At 37.9% G+C, this 16042-nt stretch overlaps 2 protein-coding genes and 1 long non-coding RNA gene across 3 annotated transcripts; 1 reads left to right on the forward strand and 2 right to left on the reverse strand.

Moving 5' to 3' along the window:
• Nucleotides 1-287: 287 nt before the first annotated feature.
• On the forward strand, nucleotides 288-2566 carry LOC146730612 (uncharacterized). The gene is made up of 2 exons (XM_085493732.1): nucleotides 288-1115; nucleotides 1172-2566. Exons 1-2 carry the CDS (start codon nucleotides 288-290, stop codon nucleotides 2564-2566), a joined length of 2223 nt encoding a protein of 740 aa, XP_085349858.1.
• Nucleotides 2567-11064: 8498 nt separating this feature from the next.
• Nucleotides 11065-12983, reverse strand: LOC144356527 (uncharacterized). The gene is made up of 2 exons (XR_013421446.1): nucleotides 12905-12983; nucleotides 11065-11265 (listed from the first exon to the last, which is right to left on the reverse strand). It is a non-coding gene; the product is annotated as an uncharacterized LOC144356527 (long non-coding RNA).
• A 15-nt stretch (nucleotides 12984-12998) lies between these two features.
• LOC102805618 (neuropeptide Y receptor type 2-like) lies at nucleotides 12999-14920 on the reverse strand. The gene is made up of 3 exons (XM_078011232.1): nucleotides 14716-14920; nucleotides 13106-13581; nucleotides 12999-13013 (listed from the first exon to the last, which is right to left on the reverse strand). Exons 1-3 carry the CDS (start codon nucleotides 14918-14920, stop codon nucleotides 12999-13001), a joined length of 696 nt encoding a protein of 231 aa, XP_077867358.1.
• Between the last annotated feature and the right edge of the window lie 1122 nt (nucleotides 14921-16042).

The following is a 16042-nucleotide window of genomic DNA, read 5'->3' on the forward strand; positions in this document are numbered from 1 at the left end:
CGAGAGGGCAGACGTTGTCTGAGAATGTGAGGCAAGGATCGAACCGCAATTATCCACCCAAGTCTGCAGATGCCAGGCCTGGTAACCAGAGGCGAACTGGCGAGTTCAAGGGGACATGCCGGCGATGTGGAGTATGAGGTCATAGGGCAGTACAATGCGAGAATAGGGAGAGTGGTGTAGATGGCCAGAGAGGTAAAAAGGAATCCAGTGTGGCATTCGTGAAGGGGGAAAAGGGCGACGGATGTTGCTGCCAGAGCAAGTTTCAAGAAAGCGCATGTGTGGAAATTATGTCAACTCAAAAAGTCAGTCACCCAAACAGGCATCATTTAGGGTCTGGTACCAGTGGGGAATCAAATATGCCAGTCTACCGAGGCTGTGTTGGGGATGTAGAAGTTAAAGTACTAAGAGATTCGGGATGCAGTGGTGCCATTGTCAACAAGAAGTTTGTTAATAAAGAGCAGTACACAGGTAAGGAAGTGTCGTGCTATACGGTTAGTGGGGATTGCGTAAACGTGCCAACAGCCCACATAGAGGTTAGTACCCCATTCATTGTAGGACGTATTGAGGCTATGTGCTTTGAAAACCCATTGTATGATTTAATCATTGGTAACCTGCAGGGAGCCAGGAATCATGAAGATCCTGATCCCACTTGGGGGAGGCATTGTGAACAAGCAAGTGTGGTGACCAGAGCACAAGCACGAGAGGCTGAGAGAACAATGAAGCCTCTAGTGGTAACCAAACGCATTGATTTGGATTCCGATGAATGTAGCCTGAGGGAAGCACAGGCTGAGGACGAGACATTAAACGTTCTCAGGGAGAGGTCAAAAGTTGTATGCCGGGGTGAGAACAAGTCTTGGTTTACTACCCAACATGGTATATTGTACCGGATGTTTCAAAGCCCCAAGATTAATTATGGTAAGGCTATAAAGCAGGTGGTGGTACCATCAAGGTTGAGGTCCAAAGTGTTGAAACTTGCCCATGAATCGACTATGGGTGGGCACTTGGGAATTGGTAAAACGTCTGACAGAATAATGAGGGACTTCTTTTGGCCAGGGCTCCATGGTGATGTAACCAGGTTCTGTCTTGTGACATTTGTCAACGGACAATTCCAAAAGGTAAGGTTAAGAAGGTGCCACTTAGTAAGATGCCTATTATAGATGTGCCATTCCAGCGGGTGGCAGTTGATTTGGTGGGGCCAATAACACTGTTGTCAAAGCGAGGTTACCGGTATATACTCACGGTAGTTGATTTTGCGACCAGGTATCCGGAAGCCATTCCTTTAAAGAAAATTGATACTGAAAGTGTAGCTGAAGCATTGATGGAGGTGTATAGTCGGGTAGGTATTCCTCACGAAGTACTAAGTGACATGGGTAGTCAATTCACCTCTGATCTGATGCACGAGGTAAGTAGATTAATATCGATTAAGCAGCTAACCACAACTCCCTACCACCCTATGGGAAATGGTTTAGTTGAGAGATTCAACGCAACCCTTAAGTCAATGTTGAAAAAGATGTGCAATGAACGCCCTAATGATTGGGACCGCTATCTACCAGCTATACTATTTGCATATAGAGAGGTACCACAGGATAGTCTTGGGTTCTCTCCCTTTGACCTCCTCTATGGAAGATCAGTTCGAGGGCCCATGAAGATTCTGAAGGAACTGTGGACAAAAGATGTTGAGGTACCCGAAGTAAAGTCAACTTACCAATACGTATTAGATTTTAGAACATGGTTGGAGGAGACGTGTAAGTTAGCACGGACAGAGTTGGAGAAATGTCAAAAGAGGTACAAACACTATTATGATCGCAAAGCCATAAAAATATACTACAAGGTAGGGGACAGGGTATTGGTGTTATTACCAACTGACCACAATAAGTTGACGATGCAATGGAAGGGACCATTCACAATAAAACAGGTCAAACATGAAAATGACTATGTTGTGGAAGTTAAAGGGAAGGATAAAACGTACCACGTTAATATGCTAAAGTTCTACAATGAAAGGAAGGATAAAGCTGCGTGTGTTTGCATAGGGGAAGGGGTGCTGGAGGTTGCATGCTCTACTATTATAGAAAGTGAAGGAGGTGAAGGTATCATAGATTCAGAACAACTACTGAAGTATCCGGTAATGACAGATACAGCAAGCCATGAAGACGTTGATATCAACCCTGACCTTGATGCCGGTGAAGGACATCAGTTGGCAGAAGTAGTGAGTGAATTTCACAATATATTTTCTGACATCCCTGGCAACACTGATTTAGTAGTTCATGAAATCTGTACTTTTACAGATGTTCCAATAAGAGTAAAGTCGTACCCCATTCCATATAATGTGAGAGAAGAGATAACTCGGGAGGTATGTAAAATGGTTAAAATGGGAATTATAGAAGAATCAAATTCTCCTTACTCTGCCCCAGTTGTATTGGTGGGGAAAAAGGATGGTACCAAGAGGTTCTGCATTGATTATCGTAAACTGAACCAAATAACTTGGTTTGACACAGAGCCTCCCCTAGATCTGAAGATATATATGCCAAGCTGCATCAAGACAGGTATTTTTCTAAAATCGACCTGACTAAGGGCTACTGGCAGGTAAAGATGGCTGAGCACTCAAAGGAGAAGACTGCCTTTACAGCTCCTAATGGGAGTTACCAGTTTGTCCGAATGCCATTTGGCTTAGTCAACTCTGTTGCAACATTTAATCGTATGATGCGAAAGCTACTATGTGGATTGGTGGGGGTCGATAGTTATGTTGATGATATTTTGGTACATGCGCCAACCTGGGAAGAGCATGTAAAGATACTGAAAGAGGTTTTCAATCGGTTAAGATCGGCTAATCTGACTGCGAAACCCTCCAAATGTAAGGTAGGTTACACAACAATAGAGTTTTTGGGACACGAAGTGGGAGATAATGACCTAAAGCCAAATCCGAGTCTTATAGGCAGGATTGCAGATGCCCCGGTACCTCAAACAAAAAAACAGGTAAGGTCATTTTTGGGTTTAGCAGGGTTCTATCGGAAATACATCCCTAATTTTGCGGCAATTGCAGCACCTTTGACAGATTTGACTAGGAAAGGTGAACCACACAAAGTGAGATGGGGTGAAGCACAAAGTAGTGCGTTTTCTGCCATTCGGCGTCATTTAATGGCTGAACCAATATTGAGGGTGCCGGAAATGGGTAAGCAATTTATATTACAAACGGATGCGTCAGACACAGGAGTTGGGGTGGTTTTACTGCAAGAGTATGATAGCGAATTGTTTCCAATTGCTTATGCAAGCAAAAAACTGCTTCCCAGAGAGCAGTCGTATTCTACGATTGAGAAGGAGTGTCTTGCTCTGGTTTGGGCAGTCAGAAAATTTCAGTGTTACTTGTATGGTCGGGAGTTCGTTCTGCAGACTGACCATCAGCCGTTGGTATATCTGAATCGGTGCAAGATCAGTAATGGCCGTCTAATGAGATGGGCATTGTCATTGCAGCCATATCGTTTCCATATTGAGGCTATCAAGGGATCTCAGAATGTTGGTGCCGATTACATGAGCCGGATTTAGTTTAGGGTGAAATGTGAGTGTTTAGAAAAGCGGTGTTTTCTTAAAATGGGGGGCCGTGTCACATTTTGGTGGCAGTAGTTCTGGTGCTAAGTTAAATAGCACCTGGAGGAGCAGTAATGAAATTTGATTGGCTGAGCAAATGGCCACCTGGGCTCGTACATCAAGGCAGGAAAGACAGACTTTTGGCTAGTCACTTGCCAGGGGACCAGCAACGAGTGAGCACACTAAATATCATGTGCGGAAGGTAGTGGTTTGCCATCATAGCCATGCGTTGCAGGCAGTTATCAAGTTATGAACTGAAGCCTGTGCAAGTCGTGTGAAACGCATTGTGTTGTAACTGACAAACAACCTAGCTGAGGTGTGGTGGTCGGCGCGCTGAGTGGTCGTAACTTCGTAGTGTCAAGTTTCTGCAGGATTTACTGGGGCACGCTGTAGACGCCGGGGTTCAGATTGGAACTTGCTGTCGGGTCTACGTTTCTCTAGGTCAACTACTGTATGGCGAATGTACGCACGTGACGAGCGGATATCTGCAGTTGATATTAGCAAGGTCAATACAGGAAACGTTGGAGAGAGAGAGACAGCTGTTTACGTCGCACTAGTCGTCGCTAACTGTGTGGGACCACGCACATTGACCGTCCAGTGTTGAGCCGTATGTGGTGGTGTATAGCGTTTCTGTGTAATTTTATTGTAATTTGTATTTATGTATTTGTAAAATAACTCATGATTAGTTGTTGGTTACGGTAGCGTGGCCGGCCGGGTATTTATTGAATTCGTACATATTAATTTGGTTTGCAATGTGGGAAGAACTTAGTACTGATAATTAATGTGAAGTTCTTTGGGCAATTATTTCTAAAGCCAGACGGCTGTAGAGTGTGAGAGTACAATTGTATTTAAATGAACAATATGCATATTGAATCCATAATTCAGAAATATAACCATTATGTATGTTAATTTTGTTTTCTTGATTTATGTATATAAATATGATATAATGTACCACGGTGTGCTTATTGTGTGCGAGTGCTCGCACGTGACTTTCGTGTATGAACAATAATAATACCACCCCGAACCTGTGACAACGTCATTTATTCAGCAGCTTTATATCACTCAGTTTGCTGTCATTTCCTGGTGTGAACGTTGAAATAAACACATGCAATCGACACAATTTATGTGGTTTGACAACGCTTAGTTCTTCACATTAATAAGATAATATATTGCATATTGATATAAGTATAGCGCATGAAACCAACTGCCGCGTTTTTCATGCGATGAGATAGTGGATTGACTTACTTTTTTAAAGTTACTTTACGTGACACATACAATAACCATTGCGGATTTGTAAGTATTGTGTCATTGAATAAAAACTAATCTTTTAAATGGTGGAATAATAACTCAGATTTAGATCACTTTACCCTCAATCAATAACATGTAATTCAAAACAACACCTATCGACAAAGCGTGTGTAATGTCAACATACATTCATTCACGAATCAATATTATGTAAAATGACATACAGGTCAATCTGTGGGTAACTGTTTTTATTATGCTAATTATATCAGCTGGGTAATACATTAAAACAGAAAATGAAATAGTTTATCTTTTATGTGAAAACTTGTTTTGGAAAAATGTGTTTTTGATTATGCTATTGATATGTTACGGTCGATAGATCGATATTATTCGGAAAGCGTATAATAAAATGTGCACTGTCTAGTTTTCTTAACACAACATGATATTAAAACTACTTACGTTTTACATATCATCATGAATTGAAAATGAAATCAACCGTTGTTTTTTTCAGACAAAATATAAAACTTTAGCACACCCACTCGATTACCATTCAATTGCATCGTTATTTATGAATTATTTATAATACAATTAGTTTAGCACCGATGGCACTGTGCTTATAAAAAGATTGATAATCGTACAGTTAGCGTAGTTATGAGCAAGTCTCTTACAAATTATACAAAATGAACTAATCAATTTGACTAGGTTGCTGTCGTAGAGTATATTCGATGACCAGAAAACTATCGCCGCCCAATAAAATTTAATTTGATTCAAAGTTCATTGAAATAATTATAATTATAATTTCAAGGTCGTTTATCATATATTCAAGGTCTTTTCCATAAGTGCTAAAATCAATAACTGGGTGTTGACAAACAAGCAATATCTGTAAATTAAAACACATTCCCAATTTGCGGATGTTGCCCTTTAGGGGGTTGTTTATACAAAGCCATTAAATTGGACATAAAAATATTTTTTCTAGTAGAAATGTGATGGTGTTGCTTAAAATATAATATAGTGGCACCACATCCTTGCCACAAAAACTCCGTTTGTACATTTGGGAAATTTTGACCGGAAGTGACCACAACGCCGACGACAGACCTACATGCTTTTATTTCCCGTAAGCTATGTATAATCCCTGATAATCCCTGATAATCCCTGGATATGGAGCACCGTTGGCATTTATTGATTGTAATTTAATAGATTACACCAATCGAATGGTGAAACTAAATGCTAACATACGAAAGGTAACGATTGTGGACATCCGGTTGCTTACAGCTCCACCAGGACAGATGATCTCAATTTCTCTTGAACGCGATTGAGCGTTGGACGTTATTTTGTCGAAAGATAACAATATTATAATTATTGCACTGTGCTTACGTGATTGAAGGAACAATGAGCAAATTTTAGGGGGCAACGTCTTTTTGTAGTTTTTGTAGTTGCTAAAATGACTGTAATATTCCTTGTATGCATGACATGTATTGGATCGCAGTAATGTAACAGAAATAATGTTGTGGCAGATTTTGCTTTGTTCTGCGTATACACAGTTATACACACTAATGAACAGTAATTCCTTTGTGGTTTAACTTTTCATTCCGTCAATGCCAATGTCAATGCTGGGGCGTCCGGGGTTTTTAAACATATATCTTTTGTATAGTTCTACAATTTGTATTTCTATTTTACATTATACCTCAATTGCAGGAACCTTATTCCAGAAGTAGATATTCGTGGCAATACTAGAAGTCATCTGTACATTATATAATTTGTATAAGCATACTTTCAATATTGATGTCTACACGGTTTTGACATTACAGACGTACGGTGATTAGCCCAGCAATGCAGCTATACAGAGACCAATGTCTTATTTTTCAATACGAATACTTGCATTCTTGGGTGTCGCTGTAAGCAACGCGAATTCAGAATATTCGTATCTTCTTAGGCGAATGGTTTCCAATTATAAATTAATACAATCTATCATATTACCTATTTTCACCCGCGATATAATCTGCACTGCTTGATATTAAAACCCGTCAATCTCAATTTGATCACCAGTCTTACGCAGTGAAAAGGGGTTCCGTGATCATGACTAATCTTGTATGATTGGTAGTCTCGAGTGGTTCATGTACCCGGTACGCGAGTTAACCTAGACCGTCATATCCTTGGCTATTAATATATAGTGTAGCGTATGGTATGCGATATACACGGACACAGTGTAGCTATCTGTATCTTCATTTCATAATATTTGAAATCATCAAACATGTCTACTTGTCAACAGTTGATACAGTTGTCTGTGTATATATTGTGTCAGGATATGGTTTTTGCGTGCTGCAATGGATGACACAATTAACATATCGGATGCTTAAAAGTAGCTCAAAGAGAAAAAGGGCATGAAATGGTAATTCAAATGATTATATACAACTCATCTGTAAAAATATTTCATATCTCACCTCAATTAAAAAATATGTAGAGCAAGTGAAGAAGCAATATTACCGTGTAATCAATGCAATTCAGCCGACAGTAATACGATGTTCGCGAAATCCGACAACGATAATATACTCAATAACTCGCTCGATTGTAGACTGTGGTCACGTGGTATTTACACAGCAAGATTGACAGGTCAAACTAATGTAATTATTCATTTGCAAACTTTATTGTAGCTGTTTAATTGTGACAAGCAATTATTTAGAAGAAGAATTGCCTAAATAAGCATTGATCGAAACGCAATTAAAATGAAGTCACTGCTATCGCAGAGTGTACATGTCCCGGGAGCATATAATAAAAAACGTAAAATAGACATTTGCAATACTTCGCATATATATATATACATATCGTTCACAGTGTCTTAAATCAGTGAGCGTCGTATTAAATACACGTGTATTGCAACGGCATTTAAAAGATCCTGCTTCTCGTTTCAGAAAAAAATGACGCGGTCATGTTGTTTAATTTTTTGTTTCAGTATTACGATCATTCAACGTTCAACAGTTTCAGTTACTTGCACTAAAGTGCTACAACTAATTCTAATATTGTAATGTACATGTTTGATGTACCTGTTTGGTGGATTCAAATATCATATATTACATGTCTCTGTGAATCACAATTAATTTTTGCATATTATTTTCAGTTATTTAGCTGTGGTGAAAATTCGGTGATTTCAAATCCATCTTATCCTTGCAAATGTCTAATGTGGTAAATTCAATCCATATCATTACAAATTAAATGTCTGGTGGGTCTGTTTGGTGATTTTCTCCGCAAATTACATGTCCGATTAAAAATCACAACTTTCAGGCTTTCATTCCTTTTTCATAAAATGCACACAAGCCAAATATTTTCATTTCTTGCAATACCCCGGATGCTCGTCATTTATTAGACAAAGTAAAATGGTTCCAGGCTTTGAAACTGTCGTCGTGTTGAATCGTGTCTTACAGTGCACGTAAACTTGTATCGTTTGTAATTTGTTGGCCATCGTCAGGAGTTAACACTAGTTTCATATTAATTCATTGGTTTTAAAATTGGGCCATGGTATGACCAAGCAACGTTTGGCGGGACACATCACACACATATTACATTACATATGGAATTACTGCGCCTGCCATGGTGTTTCTTGGTGATAAAGCAGATGGTCAACGCGCAACCAAACTAAAATAAGATAATTTTCACATATTATTTTCAGTTATTTAGCTGTGGTAAAAATTCGGTGATTTCAAATCCATCATATCATAAGGGGTGTGTCATTTTATAATCTTCGATGCATTGTGACGTAATTCCAATTGTTTTTTAACCATGATGAGCATGTTCGAAATCGACATATTAAGTGAATAATGACATAATAATAACGACCTAAAATATATAAATAATGACATTATAATAGTATTTGTATACATTCAATGTGTACAATAATATACGTACATTTGGACATTGTTTAACGTCAATCATTTCAGTTTTAAATTAAAAATATTGAATAGGAGTAAATTAAAGTCTCAGTGCTTATATTATTATTACTATTTGTTAGAAACCATAGTTTATATCAATAAAGAAATCATACAACTGAAAGGAATAACCCGATACGTATAGACAATAGTTCTAAATATGATGCGATTACATCCACAATATCAATATAACGTGTTCCTAGTATTCAAGTTCTGTAGTAAAGAAGATCTCCAGTGCACATCAATATTCCATAATCTGGACAATATACTTAACTGTCAAGCTCTCACGCTCTCTGAATTCAAAAATACTTTTTTTTTATAAAGCTCGAAAAAAAGACTTCACTTCATTAGACGAGAACATACCTCTCTCACTGTAGTCTGCGTCTTCAGAGAGTTCAATGGCGTTTGTTGAATGCACTACAAAGTTGACAACCGTAGATATTGTAACAGAATATCTTAAATAGCAGGGTTTTTTTACAGCATAGGTACAGTTCCCAAATTATCTAAGCAGTAGGTTTTCTCTTGACACAAAAAATGTTTCTGGTGGTATTATATCTACGTTGTCATCTATGTCCGGTGTTATTTTATGACTAAGATAGTTAAAACTCATGGTCGATTCAATCACTTGATTAGGCAACCGACACCAAAGCCTATGTTTGAACCCAACATGCCCGATTTGATTGGTGGGATATGCGCCCTCTCCGATAGTAGACAATCTGCTTTCGAATCTATCGGCTTTCGAATCTATCGGCGAGGGCGCAGTAACCCTCGTTAATTAAGGGCATCATATGTAATGCACAAAGTGAAAATATTATCATAATATTATATCATTGTACCACTTGTCCAGATTTTGTAATATTACAAATTTTGTATGAGTAGTCTCACCTAATATGTAAGACAATAGATGTCTATGTCTTCGTCTACGGAGGTAGGTGGTATGACAAAAGCAGAGTTTTAAGAAATCAGAAGTGGACATTAGATACTTCAAGAAAAGTGCTAAATGGTAACAAATTTTAAAATTCTTATATTGGGGAAGAAAGAGGTTATATGGATTTAAATGGTTCGATAAAATGGTTTGATGACACCAGATGAGCGTGACAATCTCATCAAACTCAAACACTATTATAACATGAAACGATAATTAGTATTTTGCTTCAATATATTTTGAATTAGGTGCAATTAATAATATGGTAACTTCCCTTTATTTCAGTACGAAGGATGTATTACAAACGTTTTACTGCCGTCCGCAACGCTATTTGAAAATACGATTATATTGGCTAGTGTATCATCGATATTTAATGCACGCCGCGACATTCACGTGATTCGCTTTTAAATTATAATAACGTTGCATCTTCGTCATCACGAGCTGGCGTGTTCCATTTTGAGACACACAAAAGCTGAGTGTGGTGTATTGTACACCGCTTTTATGAAAATCACAAAACAAATACTTTTTAGAAAAGATATTACAAAATTAATCGATAACTACAAACATACTGACAGATCTGATGACGTCATTATAAGTAGATTTTACATTACATTCAATCGTGATAATTAAGTTGCAATCTATAAAGCGGAAGTTACCATTCAAAGCAAATGACGAAAGTACAATGTCGATATATACTGGGCCATTGTTCCTGCATAAAGACGTGTTTTACATCGGAGATGTGCCATACAAATCGTGTAAAGATATAAGTAGGAAAACTTACATTAGTATATCGCATAAAATAATCTTATTAGTATACATCTTTTTCTACCAATGACACGTGGGAATAACGAAATCCAGAGTGTTTAGACCCGAATCAGCGAACTTCTATGTTACGCGCGTAATCGTTCCATGTTTGGAATTCACATTTCCTAATATGGTAGGATGAAAATACCCTATAAAATACCGTAAAATTACGGCACTTATGACGTTACGTTGACAGGTGTATTCTGATGAAGTAAGGGTATCTCAACGCATTATTCTTCTTTGAAAAATCGGCATTTTGACATAGAGCTCTAAAAAAGGAAATTCAAGTTCAAATACAAATCGTTATATTTTTGCGGTAGTCGATCGGTGCGCGTTCTTCGTACAATATGCGATATTTCGTATTAGCGGAAAACCATCTATTTCCTCAATAAGCATTTTCACTGAATTGTACCAATGTCAATAGAGTCGGGTTGGTGCACATGGCAAAAAATATTATTATCCAGCTTCCAGTCGGGCATGCAATTCATCAGTTACCAATGTTCAGTCAAGCATGGCTTCAGTTGGTTGATTGACTGTTACTACACCATATTTCCTTCAAATTACTGAACAAAGCGTAACAAATTACTACAATTGTTGTAACACAATGTATATCATGGGGTTGTGTTTATTATTAAACTCATTGTCCTATTTACTTGGCTGGTTATCGTCTCTGCACATCGACACATTGGAGTGCATGGGTTGTACTTTGTTTTCAAAACGTGAAATGGCGGTGACACCTATTGTAGCCTCATTTTTTCCCTTTTCAGCCAATAAATGCTGCAGTCCAAAACGCTGAAAAAAAATGTAAACGCCTGTCAGTAACATTCTGGTTTACTTAAATTGCTGACTGAGATTAATCATGTAAATTGGCGGTACTGTGCACATGGTGTGAAGATTCGATCGAATAACCACATAATGCGCGAAATATGACATAAACGTTCATATTTTCATGATTTCAGCGTGTCCGAATGTTTGTTATATTTACAGATACCCATAATTATATTTTCTCATATTTTACATAATAGCACTAATACACAAGTCTTTGTGCAACGCATGCGCGAGATATACAGTCTCCTATGAACAAAGATGACGACGTTGACCATCGAGTACAAACTGAGAAATTACCAAGCTTTAACTATGTAATTTCGTTGGTGATTTGAAGGTATCGCACTCGTGGTTTCCATTAGAAGGGGCGCATTGGATTATGGGGAAAATCAATGTTTATCAACACAAATGTTGCACGTGCGCGGCGCGACGACCACCGCCCTTCCAATGTGATGGAAGCTTTAGTGATGATATCAAGTGTCGGCTATACATAGGAGATAGTTTTTCCTTCATCACAAAAACAAACAAAAGAGTTTGGCATTATCAACTTTGCTACTTTGGCACTCAATTCTGTCCTGATACTTGGCAATAAATATGGTTTTGTTTTCTATCACGACGTTGCCGATCTCTGGTGTATGTGTAGCAATAATCATTATCCCAATTAACTATTTTTTCAATAATTGTCTTTAAGCATCAATCTCAACTCACCAAATCCATGACCATGTAGCACCTATTTACGAAATAACCGAGCACAGAAGAGAGTAAGTGTACTACGGAATCTTGGTTCATTTCATGAAATATACCAGTTATGTTAAATAATAGATACTTTTTGGGGAAATTCCTCTAATAATAGTAAACCTTCCATTTCAAATCTTTGCGCGATAGTCTGCTTCCCTGCTTCATTTACCTTCAGCATTGAAATTCAGGTGAGCAGAGTATGCCTTGAGATCGTTTCGTCGCGAGGGCGCCATTTATTGGGAAGGTGTATCAAGAATAACGTAACCTGAAGTTAACTCCTGTCATACACAACTTAGAAGTCTACTATCGTCGCAATAATCACTGCGATTGCTTTATTTAGTGTATTGTTTATTCATATATACATGTATACACATTTCCACAATTATTTAAAAAATTATAACCATATTGACATTGCTATATTATACATTATCAGAACAGAAACTTTGGACTAAAAAAATAATATATACCAATACAGACAACAAAATTAATTAACCATGTTCGTATGTGTGTGTGTATTGGCCACAAAGAAAAACCGACACAAAGACGTGCAGAATGGTAGACGGGGTGGTGCAGATGTACATGACATTGGGACGCTAACACAGTTTGAGCACTTCAATTTTCACCTACTGTATAATCAGGGTTTTGATGGCTTTTCGTATGACCTTCTGGTAAATGTGCAATTATACGGTAACCATACATGTAACAAAAACTCAACAATATAAACATACAAATTATTAAAAAAAATAATGAAAACAAAATAATCAACGTCAAATAATCATATGCGCATACAAAATACAAAAAAGTAAAAATAACAATTAAATCACATACATAACTATTTTAAGGATATAACTTTTGACCAACTACCCACCTGCAGAATATTTCTTTTGAACCGATGGCTCATCATTGCGTACACGATAAAGTTAACAGCACTAGCAGCGTAGGCCACCATACAGGCAGACACTTCAAGATGGCTCAAGCTAGAGGGCGACATGTCAACAATATACTTTAAAAGTCGGCTGACTAAAGATGGGATCCAGGAAATGATGAAGACAATAATGACTATTAATACCATCCTCAATGTCTTGTCACTCTTCGGCTTTGTTTGATTTGCGGGTAAAGCTTTCTGCCCTGCAATGCGAGCCGTTTTCACGATACGAATGTAGCAGACGCACATGATAGTGACAGGGATGGCAAAACCAGGGAACAGTATCACCATCTCATATTGGTCCGGAATGGTAAAAATTACCACGGCAATCAGAATGGATGCAACCCATATAATCGATAAGATGGCTTTTGAGCGATCGATTGTGATTTTTCTTGACAGTGGGTGAAGGACGGCGTCGTGTCGATCAACGGCGATCGTGGTGAGATTGAGAATTGACGACATCGTGGCGAAGTAAAATAAAAACTGTTCGACGTTGTAGGATAACCCTGTATGGCCTTCGTGGGTTGTTATCCCGACGATCAATAGAGGTACACACACGACACACACTATTACATCAGCCACGGCAAGCGATGCCAAAAATATGTCAGTAACGGTCCGACCTGTGGAATAAACAAATCGAATAAGTTTAAATACTACCATTTGGTATGAATGTCCCTACGTTTTTTTCTAATAACTCGCGCCCTATAACGACGACATGTGTCGGTTGGTTGTAACTGCCGTTCAAGTTTGTTCATTGCATCAACTATTTCACACTTTCACATAACAGACTATTTATTAAATATTTCTGTAAACAACTGAATGCTGACATCACGTAATAGACCATGTATTAAATATTTCTGTAAACAACTGTATGCTGACATCACGTAATAGACTATTTTTTAAATATTTCTGTAAACAACTGTATGCTGACATCACGTAATAGACCATGTATTAAATATTTCTGTAAACAACTGAATGCTGATATCACGTAATAGACCATGTATTAAATATTTCTGTAAACAACTGAATGCTGACATCACGTAATAGACTATGTATTAAATATTTACAAATGTAAATATGTACAATTAAAAAAAAACAATGGATATCTAAATGCCCATGTAAAATGGTGCGACACTCAACGTGTTTCGTCTACTGGCCAAAAAATCACTAATTTTCCACTCCAGAATAAAGCGAAGTAACACGACAGTGCAATCACTGTGATCCATTGTATCAAAACACGAACCCTTGTTGTATTCACGTCATTATCTTTGACAACACCATTTTTTTTAGTCAGCTCATTAATTTCTGTGAGCAAACCTATACTGTCAACACTTATTGTTATCTTCTTCTATACATCTTCAAGCAAGCCTATACCACCCACACGTATTGTTATGAGATAATTGATATCAACACATATAACAATAGGTGTGAATTTCACAATGAAAGAAAATCATTATGTCCTCTTATGTCCATCGCGGATATTAACAATAAAAGTGGGGGGGGGACGTTGCTTTCTGGCATGTTACCATCTCTGTTTGCATCATCTGGTTGGGAGATATTTCTGCATGGCTTTACTTGTAACGCTCATTTCAAGTACTGAAGATCGTAAAATTTGGCCGAAACACTCCAGGCCGAAACGTCCGTCAAAACATACGAAATCGGTTGGATTATTCCTGTCATATTGCTCTTGTATCTTTGATACATCGTGAACTATAACTTAAATATATTGTGTATAATGTCAATGATGTCCTTACCGGTTTTTATACTACCCATAACAACGATGACAAGAACGTTACCAACAATGCCAACAATCACGATGATAACGGCTATTATGACAAGAAAAACTTGGACGCCTACTTCCATGGATGGTTCGGCTAATGATGATCCGTTGCTGAGCGGCTCTGGCTCGGCCTGCAATTCCGACATTGGTTCTGGTTCCGAAAACGATGGTTCGGTCATGGCTGCGCACATGTTGAGCTCTGAAAAGTAGACAGTATTATATACTGAAGAAAATATATACGCATGCGCAGTATTGAATTGAGACAAGCATGATACACCAAACAAGCTTTTGATTAAGGTAGCGACTCACGTTCGTGGCCTCCCCTTTTAACTCTTTTTTTCTAGCTAACAATAACATTCTTTGCGGACAGTTTGTATTTATATCATTAGATATGCGTTCAAAATTGGTGACGTGAAAAAAAGGTTTTGAAAATTTCCAACGATTTATCCGTTTTCCCCAAAAAAGACGCATTTAATATTTTTGTCACTCTAAACCTTGACTTCGAAATGAAAATTCCGATTTACGCCCTGAATGGTTTAAACAACGGGTGTTTATGTATTTGACGCTGCATTGGCAGCCGATAGTCCATGGAAAGTCTAAAGTGAATAACGTGAATAACTCGTGACCAAATAATTGTCTAAAAGCGCAGACACATTTCTGTGCGTGTGGTTCATTTGAACAAGATGTTAAAATTTCTAACGTATCGGCTCACCCAGTCTTTATTAACCGTGGTTCAAAGTTAGCCGAAAAAGAAATCTTCAGTTTTGTAACGAATTTACTGAAAATAATGATTTTTTTCAAAAATCATTGTTATTGATTTCTCTTTACAGTTCTTTTTGTAAGTATATTCAGTTTTAAAAGGCCAAAATTGGGAGGGGGACAACAAATCGAAAATGTTCTATTTACGGCGGCCCAAGGGATGTCATGATCTAGGGTGTGTGATGCAAGACGAGAACATGATCGCGTTAGCTTGTTCTGAATTCAAGGCGAAGACACGTGATCGCTTGGTTCTCAGTCTGAACTTGGTTTGATGGACTGTAAAACACGACTCGGATAAGGAGCTTCACAGAACACGGTGGTTGTCAAATGCTGCCTAAACTTGTATTGATACATAAGCCTTTTTTTAGATATCGCGCCGACCGGGCGATTTTACGTCACGGGCGTGATTCAACTCGATCGGGCCAGTATAATGACTCGTTCTTTTTTTTTCGCTACTGGCATGCAAGCGTGTCCTTACTATTATTATTACTATTATTATTATTACTATTACTATTATCATTTAACTGAAAAACAAATCATCA

Source organism: Saccoglossus kowalevskii, chromosome 19 (assembly GCF_978046115.1).
Source record: "Saccoglossus kowalevskii chromosome 19, keSacKowa6.1, whole genome shotgun sequence".
In the NCBI taxonomy this organism is placed as follows: domain Eukaryota; kingdom Metazoa; phylum Hemichordata; class Enteropneusta; family Harrimaniidae; genus Saccoglossus; species Saccoglossus kowalevskii.

Bases quoted from the DNA above. Each gene is read 5' to 3' on its own strand.
- LOC146730612 (XM_085493732.1), top strand. From the start codon at position 288: ATGTCAACTCAAAAAGTCAGTCACCCAAACAGGCATCATTTAGGGTCT. The intron at 1,116-1,171 runs GTAAGGTTAAGA...GTGCCATTCCAG, and splicing joins TCAACGGACAATTCCAAAAG to CGGGTGGCAGTTGATTTGGT.
- LOC102805618 (XM_078011232.1), bottom strand. From the start codon at position 14,920: ATGACCGAACCATCGTTTTCGGAACCAGAACCAATGTCGGAATTGCAG. The intron at 13,582-14,715 runs GTAAGGACATCA...TTTATTCCACAG, and splicing joins TATGGGTAGTATAAAAACCG to GTCGGACCGTTACTGACATA.